This window comes from Barbus barbus (genome assembly GCF_936440315.1).
Source record: "Barbus barbus genome assembly, chromosome: 6".
Lineage (NCBI taxonomy): Eukaryota > Metazoa > Chordata > Actinopteri > Cypriniformes > Cyprinidae > Barbus > Barbus barbus.
The window spans coordinates 2337619-2350763 of NC_136734.1; the positions used below are offsets into that span (position 1 = coordinate 2337619).

General features: G+C 36.0%; 1 protein-coding gene across 2 annotated transcripts; it reads left to right on the top strand.

The window, feature by feature from the left end:
* Nucleotides 1–967: 967 nt before the first annotated feature.
* Nucleotides 968–12626, top strand: LOC306871046 (zinc finger Y-chromosomal protein 1). 2 transcript variants are annotated; one of them, XM_079418717.1, is made up of 8 exons: nucleotides 968–1153; nucleotides 2104–2200; nucleotides 3866–4201; nucleotides 5161–5310; nucleotides 6466–6585; nucleotides 8074–8208; nucleotides 9168–9305; nucleotides 10813–12626. In XM_079418717.1, the coding sequence occupies exons 2-8, from the start codon at nucleotides 2134–2136 to the stop codon at nucleotides 12114–12116; spliced, it is 2250 nt and encodes a 749-aa protein (XP_079274843.1). In that variant the 5' UTR covers nucleotides 968–1153; nucleotides 2104–2133; the 3' UTR covers nucleotides 12117–12626. The 2 variants fall into 2 exon arrangements, with proteins under 2 accessions (XP_079274843.1, XP_079274844.1); XM_079418718.1 differs by lacking the exons at nucleotides 968–1153; nucleotides 2104–2200 and adding an exon at nucleotides 3359–3408.
* The last annotated feature ends 519 nt before the right edge of the window (nucleotides 12627–13145 follow it).

Genomic DNA, 13145 nt, shown 5'->3' on the forward strand with positions numbered 1-13145 from the left:
AAACAGTGAGGAGGGAAAAAGATGCATGTGCAGTTGGAATTTCTAATTAGAAAATACACCATGCATGCATGATCAAAACACTATTAAATATGAAACAAAAAATAATATAAAATATAAAAATAATATGTGACCCTGGAGCACAAAACCAGTCATTAGTCACACAGGTATATTTGTAGCAATAGTCAACAATACATCGTATGGGTCGAAATGATTGATTTTTCTTTTATGTCAAAAATCATTAGGATATTAAGTAAAAATGTTCCATGAGGATATTTTGTAAATTTCCTACCATAAATATCAAAACCTAATTTTTGATTAGTAATATGCATTGCTGAGAACTTCATGAGGACAACTTTAAAGGTGATTTTCTCAATATTTAGATTTTTTTTGCACCCTCAGATTCCAGATTTTCAAATAGTCAGCCAAATATTGTCCTACCCTAACCCTTACATCAATGGAAAGCTTATCTATTCAGCTTTCAGATGATGCATAAATCTCAATTTCACAAAATTGATCCTTATGACTGGTTTTGTGGCCCAGACTCATATTTTGAGTTTAGTTTTTTGGGTTTAGAGATTGGAAAAATGTCTAAAAAAGAAAAGGAAACACCCGGGATGTTTCATAAAATGCCAGTCTTTTGCTATGTAATTTGATATTGTGACAGATGAACAGATTTGATTTCCATCGCTAATATTTGTGCACTCAATATTTTATCTAAGTCATGTGATGTGGGCATGAAAATGCTGTGCCAACCAGTGGGCGCTTTTAAGGGCCCAACAATGAAAACATGCATCTTTGATATGAATAATTAGGCAGGTGATGTTTAAACAGTGCGTTAAAAGCATGCTTATGCATTTGGCAGGATCATTTTCGCAGTCGCTCGCCGTTAGCTTCGCTTTCTCCGGAAAAATGTCGGTCACCGGCCTTCCGTGTTTTCCTGCGGCTCTGCGCAGTGACGTTTCGCGCTGACGGCGGCTCGCGCTGTGGCGGAGCAGCGGGCTGCAGCGCGTCTGTCTGCGGAGCTCCGCCCTCCCTGCGCACTCCGCGGCCCGCCCAGCACCCGCTAACTCCCGCTCCAGCCCTGCCCGAGTCTGGGGGAATCCGACGGCCTGCCTGGGGAAAATCTGGAGGCCGCCCCGCGCGTCAATCTACGGTAAGTGCGCCGATACCGACGAACCGGACCGTGCGGGTTTCATCCCGCCCGCTCGTTGCACACGCGCGTCAGGTTTATGCGCGGTTATTGCACGTTTTGTTGCATTATGTTGCGCGTCGCGACTGGAGACGCGAGGCCTCGGATTGGCCGCTGGGCCCCGGGCCTTACGCAGGCCGCACTCGGGCCTGAAGCGCTGGGGGTGGGTTATTGTTTATAAATGCTCCTACATGCACGCGACACCAAACGCCCCTTTGTTTTTAAAGCAAAGCTCGCGCGTATGCATGCGTGGGAATCGAACGCGCGGTGTGTTATGGCTCAAAATGGCGCGCGCAGGGTAGGCAGGTTTTGTTTTCATTGAAAGGGGGGAAATTATGGTCACAAGGCGCCATGATTATGTCCGGTTTCAGGTGCTGAAATACGAGGAAACCTTCAGCGCGCGGGGGGTGGGAAGCTTCGGCGCGCGCTGCTGCATGCATTCTTCTCAAATGCATGAAGCTTCGAGTGTTTCCTGACATGCACGAAGCGTTTAATGCATTTTGCGTTGGGTTTAAAGACGTGTTGCATCATTTTATTAAATGCACAGCCGTTTATTGGTGCTCATGTTTAATTTCCAGTCGCTCTTGTCGCAGTCATTTGCAAATTAAAGGGACATGCACGTTCGTCAATAATCTGTTCATATTCATAAGTCTGTCTGCCTCCCTCCGTATTTATCTGTCTGTTTGCATGTCTGTTCAAACCTATTGCATGCTTAATTATGGCAACTAACGTTAGTTCTTGAAGCCTGTCACATTATGATCCTCCCAGTTCTTATGCTAAAGGCTCCATTCTGTGTTTACTTTTTATGAGAGAGTAGTTCTGCTATAAATGATTGTTTAACTCTTTTATTCTCTGTTTATGATAAATGGTCTCTAGCAGACATTCTGGTTGAATTGTATGTGTTGTTGTGTTAGTTGTGCCGTGGCCAATGAAGAATAAAGACAATGGATGAGGAGGTGACGAGGCTTGCTCTCCGTTCCCAAGAGCCAAAGATTATACTGCATGGCTCAGGTAATAAAGACACTGGGATGTTTGCTCACTCATTTGTGTGTCTGGAACACTTACTGCCATTGTTGTGTTGTTCTCATTCTAGAGAGCATTTGATTGGACAAAACAGTATTTTTGATTACAGAAGTTTGAACTTATATTTTTTTATAATGAAACATTTTGTACATTTTTGAGGAATGTGAATATGAATGAATAATCATTTTAAGTACAAATAAATATCTTTAATAATGCAGAATTATAATCACACACACACATATATTATGTTTAATTACAAATTACAATTATTAACAATGAATAATAATTCTTGCATTTTTATTGCATTATTATTAATAATTACTAACACATATTAAAATTATCAATATATTAAATGGGATCAAAAATATACATAAATATACCTAATTAAAATATACATAATTGAAATAAATCTGCATGATTAACAAACAATTTTACACACACACACACACACGTATGGCATATGTGGCATGTGAATATGAATAAATAATCATTTTAAATACAAATATATTCTTTAATAATATAGAATTATAATTACATGTGTGTGTACATATATCATATTTAATTAGAAATTCTAATTATTAATGATGAATAATAATTCTTACATTTGTCTTGCATTATTATTAATAATTGCTAATTATTAAAATTACAAATATATTAAAAGGGGAAAAATATACATAATTAAGATAAACATAATTGAAACAAATCTGCTTGATTAAAAACATAATTTTACATACAAACACAAATATATTAGATGGCATAATGCAAAACAAAATATATAGAAATATTATTTTTGTAATAGAATTAAAAGTATATTAATTATAAATGTACATTCATATGCATTACTTATTCATATTTAGTGTATATTTCATTATGAGCAATTAAGAGTTTTAATTATTAAAATATTAAGATATGGGCAACAAAATATATTTAAAAATTATTACATTGAAAAATGTTTTTAGAATGTATTGCTATAATGAATATTCTAATATAATTACATTTTAAAATATATATAATTATAATCAAAAGTATGTAATTATGTTAAGTAATAAATATAAATGTATTTATATTTATTTATAATAATAATTATCATGATGTCTGCTTTTATTGTTGTCAGCACCCCCCCGCCCCAAGCTGATATAAAGCAGTATGTATCTATATGAGACCCTGCAGCACAAAAGCAGTCATCAGTAGCACAGGTATATATGTAGCAATAGTCAACAATACACTGTATGGATCTAAATGATAGATTTTTAATTTATGCCAAAAATCATTAGGATATTAAGTAAAGATCATGTTCCGTGAAGATATTTAGTAAATTTCCTACTGTAAATATATCAAAACTTCATTTATGATTAGTAATATGCATTGCTAAGAGCTTAATTTGGACAACTTTAAAGGAGATTTTCTCAATATTTTGATATTTTTGCTCCCTCAGATTCCAGATTTTCAAATAGTTGTATCTCGGCCAAATATTTTCCTATCATAACAAACCATACATCAATGGAAAGTTATTTAAAAAAGCTTATATAAATCTCAATTTCACAAAATTGACCCTTAAGACTGGTTTTGTGCTCCAGGGTCACATATGTAGTTGAACTGTAGTAAGCAGTGGTGGTTATGAAGTGCAGACAGTAGATGTGTGTGTTGTTGCAGATGAGGGAGGTGCGGGGGAGGAGGAGGAGGAGTATGTGGTGGAGCTGCAGGAGACGGTGCTGGTGTCAGAGGTGGAGGGTGAGGCCGCGTCTGTCCACGGCTTCTCCTCCGATGAGCTCGTCATCCAGGACGCTGTGGAGGACGTGGTCGCCGAGTACGTTCACTGCGACGACGACGAGGGCGTTGCCGTGGAGACCTGCGTGATGTCACTGGAGGGCGAGGAGGAAGAGGAGGATGGCGTTGCCATGGCAGAGATGACGGAGGATGTTCTGGTGACGGAGGGGAGGGATGCTGAGCAGGACTCGGACGGCTGCGGAGATTACCTCATGATCTCCTGTAATTCACAGAATCGTTCAGTCGCTCGGCCATTCTGTCGCTTGATTCGCTCATGCGTTCCTTTGGTTCAGTTTATCGTTTCAAATTTAGTTTTAGTTATTAAACTCATTCCAGTTAGTTGCCAAGGCTACATTTTATTTTTGAGTTTGTTTGTAAGCACCTTCAATTTCTCACATATAACAATTCATTCTTATTACTTTTTACAGTATTACGCAATATATTTTTTTAGCACCTCAAACTTATTTCAGTTAGATGCCAAGGCTGGATTTTCTTTTTAGTGTTTCATCTAATGCTTGTGTTTTTTGTTGCATCTTCAGTTTTTAATAAAAAAAAAATATTTTTATTAAGTTATGTGCTTTTGCCATTGTTATTAGTTTTTATAAAATTATATAATATTTTTTTACATATTATTTTATTATTTTGTCATTTTAGTAAAGCTGTTTTTAAATATCTTCAGTTTTACATTTAAAAATAATTACATTTTGTTTCATTATGTGCTTTCGTTATTGTTAGTAGTTTATATATGTGCTATAATAAGCTATAATATGTTTTTGAAGTCTCTTTTTAGCTTTAAATTTTGTTTCATTTAAGTTTTACTTTTATGTTTGTCATCTAATGTTTCATTTTAGATTTAAAATTTTATATCTTCAGCTTTTAATTTGTCAAAATTTTTAGTTATGTGGTTTTGTTCATTTGATCACTTATTTGCCAGTTAATTTGTTAAAGTTGTTTATTTATTCAATCAGTTATTTGTTTGTTTATTCATTCATTTGTTTCATAGTTTAGATTTTGCAAAAATAGACTTTAACACATGATATTTAAATATATAATATAAGTAGTATTTAGTTTAATGTTACAGTTCCAAAGTCTCCTTTCTCTTTATCATCATCATAAAAAGGATTCTGATCAAAGTGTCATCTGTTCATAATTAATGATGGAGTCTGTTGTTCGTCCTGCAGTGGATGACGCGGGTAAGATGGTGTCTGGAGACGGAGAGGAGGTGACGGTCGAGGGGGCGATAGATGATCAGGAGGTGGAGAAGGATGAGGACGGACAGGAAGTCATTAAAGTTTACATCTTTAAAGCAGACTCTGGAGAAGACGACCTTGGTGAGTGAACGAGAGATTTTGTGCTACTTTAGTATTATTTCTATACAATTAAAGTATTTTGAATTAGCTTTTATATTTATTATTTTTATTTTTTGCATTAAAAAATGTTTAGTTGTGCTTTTGTCAGTTATTAACTTTTAGAATATTATATAATAATATTAATTTTTTTATATTTCTATTTAGCTTTTATTTTATTCCAGTTTTCGTAATTTCAGTTTGTTGCCAATTTTCATGTAATGTTTGTTTTATTTTATGTTCAGTTTGTAGTTTAAAATAATTTAGTTTATAGTTATGGGCTTTTGTCATTAGTTTTTGTAGTGTTATATAATATTATAATATTTTATAATAATATTTCTAATGTAGCTTTAATTTATTATTTTGGTTTTAGAAATTTTAGTACTCCAGCTTAACCTTATTTCACTTCGTTGCCAAGGCTACATTTGTAATTTCTCTTTAGTTTGTCATCTGAAGTTTGTTTCATTTTCTTTTTTTGAATGTTATATTTTCTTTAAAATATTTGATTTTAGTTATGAGCTCTTGTCCTTTTTTAATTGGGTCTTTTTTAATATCTTATTTATTATTCGGTATTTTAATATTCTGTAATATTCCAATTTCCTATTTAGCTTTAATTTATTGCAGATTAAGTTTTAGTAATTTTAGTACTTAAACTTTCAAAATTTCAATTAGTTGCTAATGCAACATTTCTCATTTCATTTAAATATATTATTAGTTTTATTTTTTATGATTTATAATAGTTTTAGTTAACAGGAGCAGCACTGTCTTGGGCTCATTGACGAAACCTTTAGTTCAATGACTTCAAAGAAATTGAAACTCAGATTCACATAATCTCCTGGGTCTTTCTTGGGCGTTTGGCACAACTTCAGTTCTGATCCAATTATGATGCATCATGATTGTGGAGATTTGTGTCCCAGTGTGTATCATATATAGAGGTAGTTGCTGGTGCTCAGCCAGGCTAGAACATTTTTCATTTTTACTTCAGGGTGAGTGAAAATGTAGCTAGGACAAAGTAAAAAAATAAAACGGAGAAACAAAACATAAATCCTTATTTTTTTTGTTGAAGCTGTCTGTTATTTTAATAGCATGAGAGGAGGATGTAGTCCAGTAATAGGACTGGTTGTTTAACTCTGTGTGCAGGAGAGACGGTGGATCTCGGAGAGAACGAGGCGGTCGCTCTGGCTGAGCCTGTGGTCCGGCCGCTGAGAGAGAAGATGGTCTACATGTCTGTGGGAGACGCTCATCACACACAGACTGATGGTGACAAACTCTGAAAACCCTTCAAAATATGACGCAGCACAACTGTTAACATTGATAATAATCAGAAATGTTTCTTGAGCAGCAAATCAGCAAATTAGAATGATTTCTGAAGGATCATGTGACACTGAATGCTGGAATCACAGGAATAAATTATATTGTAAAATATCTTCACATAGAAAACAGTTATTTTAAATTGCAATGATATTGAAAAATTGTAAAACAACTGTCTGTTTTATAAAATTAGTTTTAGACTCTTTTGAGTCCTTAGTTTTGAACTCAAGTGTTTTATAATGTAAAGCTGTTTTATTGGTGTGGTTATTATTTAATAACACAAAAAAATAAAAAACTGAAACTTATTTCCGTTTAGTTTAAGCTGAAATATGACACTGGATCACAAAACCAGTCATAACAGTCAATTTTTCAAAATTAAGATTTATGCATAATCTGAAAGCTGAATAAATACTCTTTCCACTGATGTACGTCCTATTTGTTATGATCGGGCAATATTTGTCTGAGATACAACTATTTGAAAATCTTGAATCTGAGGGTGCAAAAAAATCTAAATATTGAGAAAATCACCTTTAAAGTTGTTCAAATGAAGTTCTTAGCAATGCATATTACTAATTATAAATTAAGTTTTGATATATTTATGGTAAGAAATTTACCAAATATCTTCATGGAACATGATCTTTACTTAATATCCTAATGATTTTTGGCATTAAAGAAAAATCAATAATTTTGACCCATACAATGTATTTTTGGCTATTAATACAAATATACCCCAGCGATTTAAGACTGGTTTAAAATGAATCATCTGATCTTTTGCTTTGTCTAATAAGTTCCAAGTACAAAGAGAAAGTATTAAAATATTAAAAAGTATTTAATTCACTGGATTATCCAAATATAGCATGATCATTATTTAATATATAATATATATTTAATGTATAATATTTGTTATTTAATATGTAATTCTTTATTATACTGTTTTATTTCATATATAATATTTTGTTTTTGTTAAATTTCCACCAGAAATATCTATATTGTGAATGTATAGTGTTAATGCGATCTATAAAGTGATTCACGCTGATATGACCGTGTTTGCTTGATATTGGCTGCAAAAGCTCAAATAGACATTTAGTTTTTGCTCAAAGCGCTTTGTTCTTTCTGTGCTACAAATGCCAAATTATGTAAGTTTAGGGGAACGTGTCAAACCAGCACTGTAGACATTGAGGAGGACGTGTGTCTGATTCCTTTGGTTCCTGGTTTGAAAATGTAGTTATTATTGTCCCAGATCTACTCCTTTCTGTTTTTTAAGCTGCATAATGCAATAACGTGTTTTTTGCAATAACTCTGTGATTTGAAGCATTGAAACGGCATGAGACACACTACTTGTGTTGATGTTATCGTAAATGTGACGTTGTAATTTTAGACGCTGTTATTGTGTGTTTATCCGTTGTTTATGTGCAGTTTGCGGTGTTTTGTGTGCAGGAGGATCTAAGCTCTCGGACGAGGTGTACATGGAGGTGGTGGTTGGAGGAGAGGAGCCGGTTCCTCACGACAGGCCGTATGACAGCACTGCCCTCAGCAAGGACTTCATGCCCGTCGCGTGGGCCGCTGCATACGGTCAGGAGTCGGCATTTCACTGACCCTGCAAATCCAGATCATGTAGTATAGCTGCAATCTAAATGGTTGGGCTGGGAAAATAAAACGATGCCTCGAGAAATGATTCCGAATGCATTGCTATTCTTTCTCAAGTCGATTCTGAGCTTAGTTTTGAACAGCAGATGGCACTGCATACAGCCGTACTAATCCTCACACACACTTGAACCTAAAATAATCATTCATAAAATTGGAAAAGGTTCATTTTAATTTTTATTGTGTGTTTTGTCATTTTTAGTAGTTTTGTGTTTTTGTCCATACGGTTTTAGTTTTAGTTATTTTAGTATGTCAAGTTAAACTAAATCTATCTAGAAACACAGGATTGCAGTAACATAGGTCTGTTTATGACTTCCTGTACTTTAATGTCGTCTTTAATAGTGGTTGACTGATATGTGACTCTGGACCACAAAACCAGTCATAAGGGTACATTTTTTGAAATTGAGATTTATAATAAATAAGCCTTCCATTGATGTATGGTTTGTTAGGATAGGACAGTATTTTGGTTGAGATACAATTATTTGAAAATCTGGAATCTGAGGGTGCAAAAAAAAAAAAAATCTAAATATTGAGAAAATCAGCTTTAAAGTTGTCCAAATGAAGTTCTTAGCAATGCATATTACTAATCAAAAATGAAGTTTTGATGCATTTACTGTAGGAAATGTACAAAATATCTTCATGGAACATGATCTTTACTTAATATCCTAATGATTTTTGGCATAAATGAAAAATCGATCATTTTGACCCATATAATGTATTATTGGCTATTGCTACAAATATAGTCGCTAAATAATGCTACTTGTGACTGGTTTTGTGGTCACATATGAGTATTTTGAGCTACAATAAAGTTGTGGTTTTGCATTGATTAGGATGTTTCTTCTAATAATAAATGATTTTGAATATGCTCTCGTGTGTTTGGTAAGCAGGTGCGGATGAGGGCTGTGAGAACCGGAACGGAGCAGCGAGCGCATTACTGCACATTGACGAGTCGGATGCACTGGACAAACTCAACCGGCAACACGGCAAGAACAAGAGACGAGCTGAACCCCGACAGGTCCAAACAGGTATCGGCACGCTCACCTCTCACTAACTTCTTAATAAATCTTAGGTTTTTTAGAATTGCTTTGAAAGTGCTAATCTTTACAGGAAATTGCAGATCACATAGGATGTTTGTAGCGTTATGCATCACGCTGCAAGACCATTTCAAATTAACTAAAGTAAAAGAAAAGGATGATTAAAAGTGGTGAAAAAAAGCAGAAATATGATTTTTTTTCCAATATACAAAAATATAAATTTTTACATTGATGTTGGAAACAAAATAAGCATTTTTGTGTTTTTTCAAATATTTTACAGCAAATTTAATAATTTGTAAATGTTAAATTGTCATATTTCAGCAGTTTTGAGTGTCTCATTGCCTAGTTGTATCTAGTATTATTTTAGTTTTTATACTTTCATTTTTAAATTGTTGAATTTTTAGTGATATTTTCATCTACTGTTATATTTTATTGTACTTCATCTTTATTCCAATGAACCAAAAAAATTTAGTTTTATTAGTTATAGTTAACGACAAACCTGGTAGTATCTATATTATATCAGCTGCATTTTTTTATATTATCAGATTTTTATTTTAGTTTTAGTATTTTTATTTTGTAATGTTGTTGTTTTTTTTTTTTAAATGACCATTTATGTTTTTCAATTTCAGTTTTTATTTTTTATGTATGATTTTATTTTTTGTTTTAGCTCACTTTTCATTTATTTATTTCCAGTTAGTAATTTTAATGAATTTACCAATTTTAGTGCTTCATCTTAAAAATGAAGTTAGAAGTTAGTTTATTTTAGTTTATTGCATTTCAGTTAACAACAGTGTTTTTAACTCATTTCCCACCAAACATGGAATTTTCCGTTATTCATGAGACAACGATTCCCTGCCAAACTCGCTGTTATACACTCGGAGGAGCAATTACACATCTCCTGAATGAGTCTAGAAAGTGCCACTCAAAAACAGAGGCGAGGAAGACGCAGAACAAACAATGTCCTATGTATGCATATGAAAAATAATGCTATCATCAACACTAACTGCATATAAATGAAAACTCCCTAATGTTACAGAGTGAAATGTCGATCCAGGAAGTGGTAAAGGACTGTGCAAGCTTTGGGGATGCTGATGGAAGTGATCTGCTGCATTTTTTCTTTGATCATTGTACTGAATATGATGCGGATGTAGTATTTGATAAAAATGTGATTATTTTTTTATCAGCTTTTTGCTCAAAATGTTGCTTTTTTTTAATGAAGCTTTCCTACATTCAAGTGTTGATAAAAAACGAATGCTTGAAGCTTTAAAAGTTTAAAAGTAGAGGGTCTGTTCTCTATTTAGATGTGTTGCATGTTCAGATATTCATACAACAAAATATTCTGGGGGCCATGAAATTTCTGTGAAAATCATCAAAAATGAGTAAATAGTTTTATTTAATATCCCTAGTTGCATATTGTATTCTATCAGCTATTGGCTACAAAACTGATTCTCTTTTATCCTCTTACTATCCTTTTTTGTCTCCTCTCATTTATCTCCAGCGATCATCATCGGTCCGTATGGACAGCCTCTGACTGTCTACCCCTGCATGCTGTGCGGTAAGAAATTCAAATCCCGCGGCTTCCTCAAGCGCCACACTCGCAACCACCACCAGGACGTGTTGAGTCGCAAAAAGTACCAGTGCACGGACTGCGACTTCACCACCAACAAAAAAGCCAGTCTGCACAACCACATGGAGGTGCATGCGCTCAGCAACAAAGTGCCGTTTGAGTGCGAGACCTGCGGTAAAGAGTTCCACCAGCAGGCGGCGCTGTTCTCACACCGTCTCCAGCACCACCACCAGGAGCAGAAGTCGCCCACGGCCATCGCGTCGCCGCTTCCTCCCGCCGCCGCGAGTAAGACGCACAAATGCAAGTTTTGCGATTACGAGACTGCTGAGCAAGGGTTGCTCAATCGCCACCTGCTGGCCGTGCACAGTAAGAGCTTCCCGCACATTTGCGTGGAATGTGGCAAGGGTTTCCGCCATCCGTCGGAGCTAAAGAAACACATGCGCACGCACACCGGCGAGAAGCCGTACTCGTGCATGTACTGCGATTACAAATCGGCCGACTCGTCCAATCTGAAGACGCATGTGAAGACGAAGCACAGTCGCGAACTGCCGTTTCGCTGCGAGCACTGCGGCCAGACCTTCAGCGAGGAAGACGAGCTGACGCAGCATGCGGCTACGCACGAGGACGCTCGGGGACACCAGTGCAGCCACTGCGACCATCGCAGCTCCAACTCCAGCGACCTGAAGCGGCACGTCATTTCCGTGCACACTAAAGACTACCCGCATAAATGCGCCGTCTGCGGGAAAGGCTTCCACCGGCCATCCGAGCTTAAGAAACACTCGGCGTCGCATAAAGCCAAGAAACTGCACCAGTGCCGCCACTGCAACTTCAAGATTGCAGACCCGTTCGTTCTCAGCCGCCATATCTTGTCCGTTCACACTAAGGAACAGCAGCAGCTGGCGCAGTCGCCGACTCCGTCCACGGAGGCGTCGCCGCCACAAGCCCCGCCCACAGAAAAGCCCACCCCCAAGAGGACTATAGGTGCGGCGCAGTTAGCAGCGCCTGCTGTAAAGAAAGGCGGCGGCGCAAAGGGTCCGCGAGAACGGAGGGTGTATCAGTGTCAGTATTGCGACTACAGCACAGGGGATGCGTCTGGGTTCAAAAGACACGTTATTTCCATCCATACTAAGGACTATCCGCATCGCTGTCAGTACTGTTCGAAGGGCTTCCGGAGACCTTCGGAGAAAAACCAGCACATTATGAGGCACCATAAAGACATGGTGCCGGCAGAATGAGCTCCTCCTCTTTCTCCGCTCACTTCTGTAAACACACTAAAGCAACCAGTGATTGGAAATCACCCTCCCTCATGTTGGCAACCTCTGTACTGGGCTTCTTACCATGCATAGCAGTGTGTGTGTTGTGTTTTTATACGAGAGAAAAGTGTTTAGTGATATAGGCTGGAAGTGCTTTCAAGTTGTTTATGATTACATGGTCTCCAGTCTTAAAGGAACAGTCCAGCTGAAAATGAAATTTCTGTCATCATTCATTCACCCTCGTGTTGTTTTCAAACCTGTTTGCATTTCTTTGTTCTGCTGAAGAACAGATTTGGTTCCCATTGACTTCTATTCCACTGGAACACAAATGGAGATATTCTCAACAGTGTTGGTAACCAAACAGTTTCAGGTCCCATTGACTTCCATTGTAACACAAAAAAAGATATTTTGAAGAATTTGGGTAGCCATCGACTTCCATTCTATCTTTTAGTTACTGGCATTCTTCAAAATATCTCCATTTGTGTTCCACAATCGAAAGAAAGTCATACACATTTGGAACATCGTGAATGATGACAGAAAATAGTTTTTTGGGTGAAATATCCCTTTAAAGGAACAGTTCACTCTAAAATTTAAAATGTGAAAATTTACTTGCCCTCATGTTGTTTATAATTAGCTTGACTGACTTTTTTCCAATGAACATAAAAGGTATTAATTTAAAAAAAAAAAAAAATTTATTTAACAAATTTTCTTTATATTATAATAATGTTTTATATAAATATTAAAATAATGCTTGTGGGTTATATTCCAGATCTTCTGAAGTCGTATGATATATTTGTTTGAGGACAGACCCAAATTTATGTTGTTGCTCATTGAACATCTTCCCCTCCACTTTAGAAATTAATATTAATAATAAAAGCATACGACTAGAGGGTGAGTAAATAATGACATTTTTTATTTTGGCCAGACTAATCCTTTAACTGTAGATGTTTTATGTTTTTCAATGCATTTCAGTTTGGTTTTGTCCTCTTAATAGATGAACCTAACATGTGC

What these genes read in the sequence shown, in the direction of transcription:
- LOC306871046 (XM_079418717.1), top strand. Translation starts at nt 2,134, where the DNA reads ATGGATGAGGAGGTGACGAGGCTTGCTCTCCGTTCCCAAGAGCCAAAG. An exon ending in GATTATACTGCATGGCTCAG is followed by an intron (nt 2,201 to 3,865) that starts GTAATAAAGACA and finishes GTGTTGTTGCAG; the next exon opens with ATGAGGGAGGTGCGGGGGAG. An exon ending in AGATTACCTCATGATCTCCT is followed by an intron (nt 4,202 to 5,160) that starts GTAATTCACAGA and finishes TTCGTCCTGCAG; the next exon opens with TGGATGACGCGGGTAAGATG.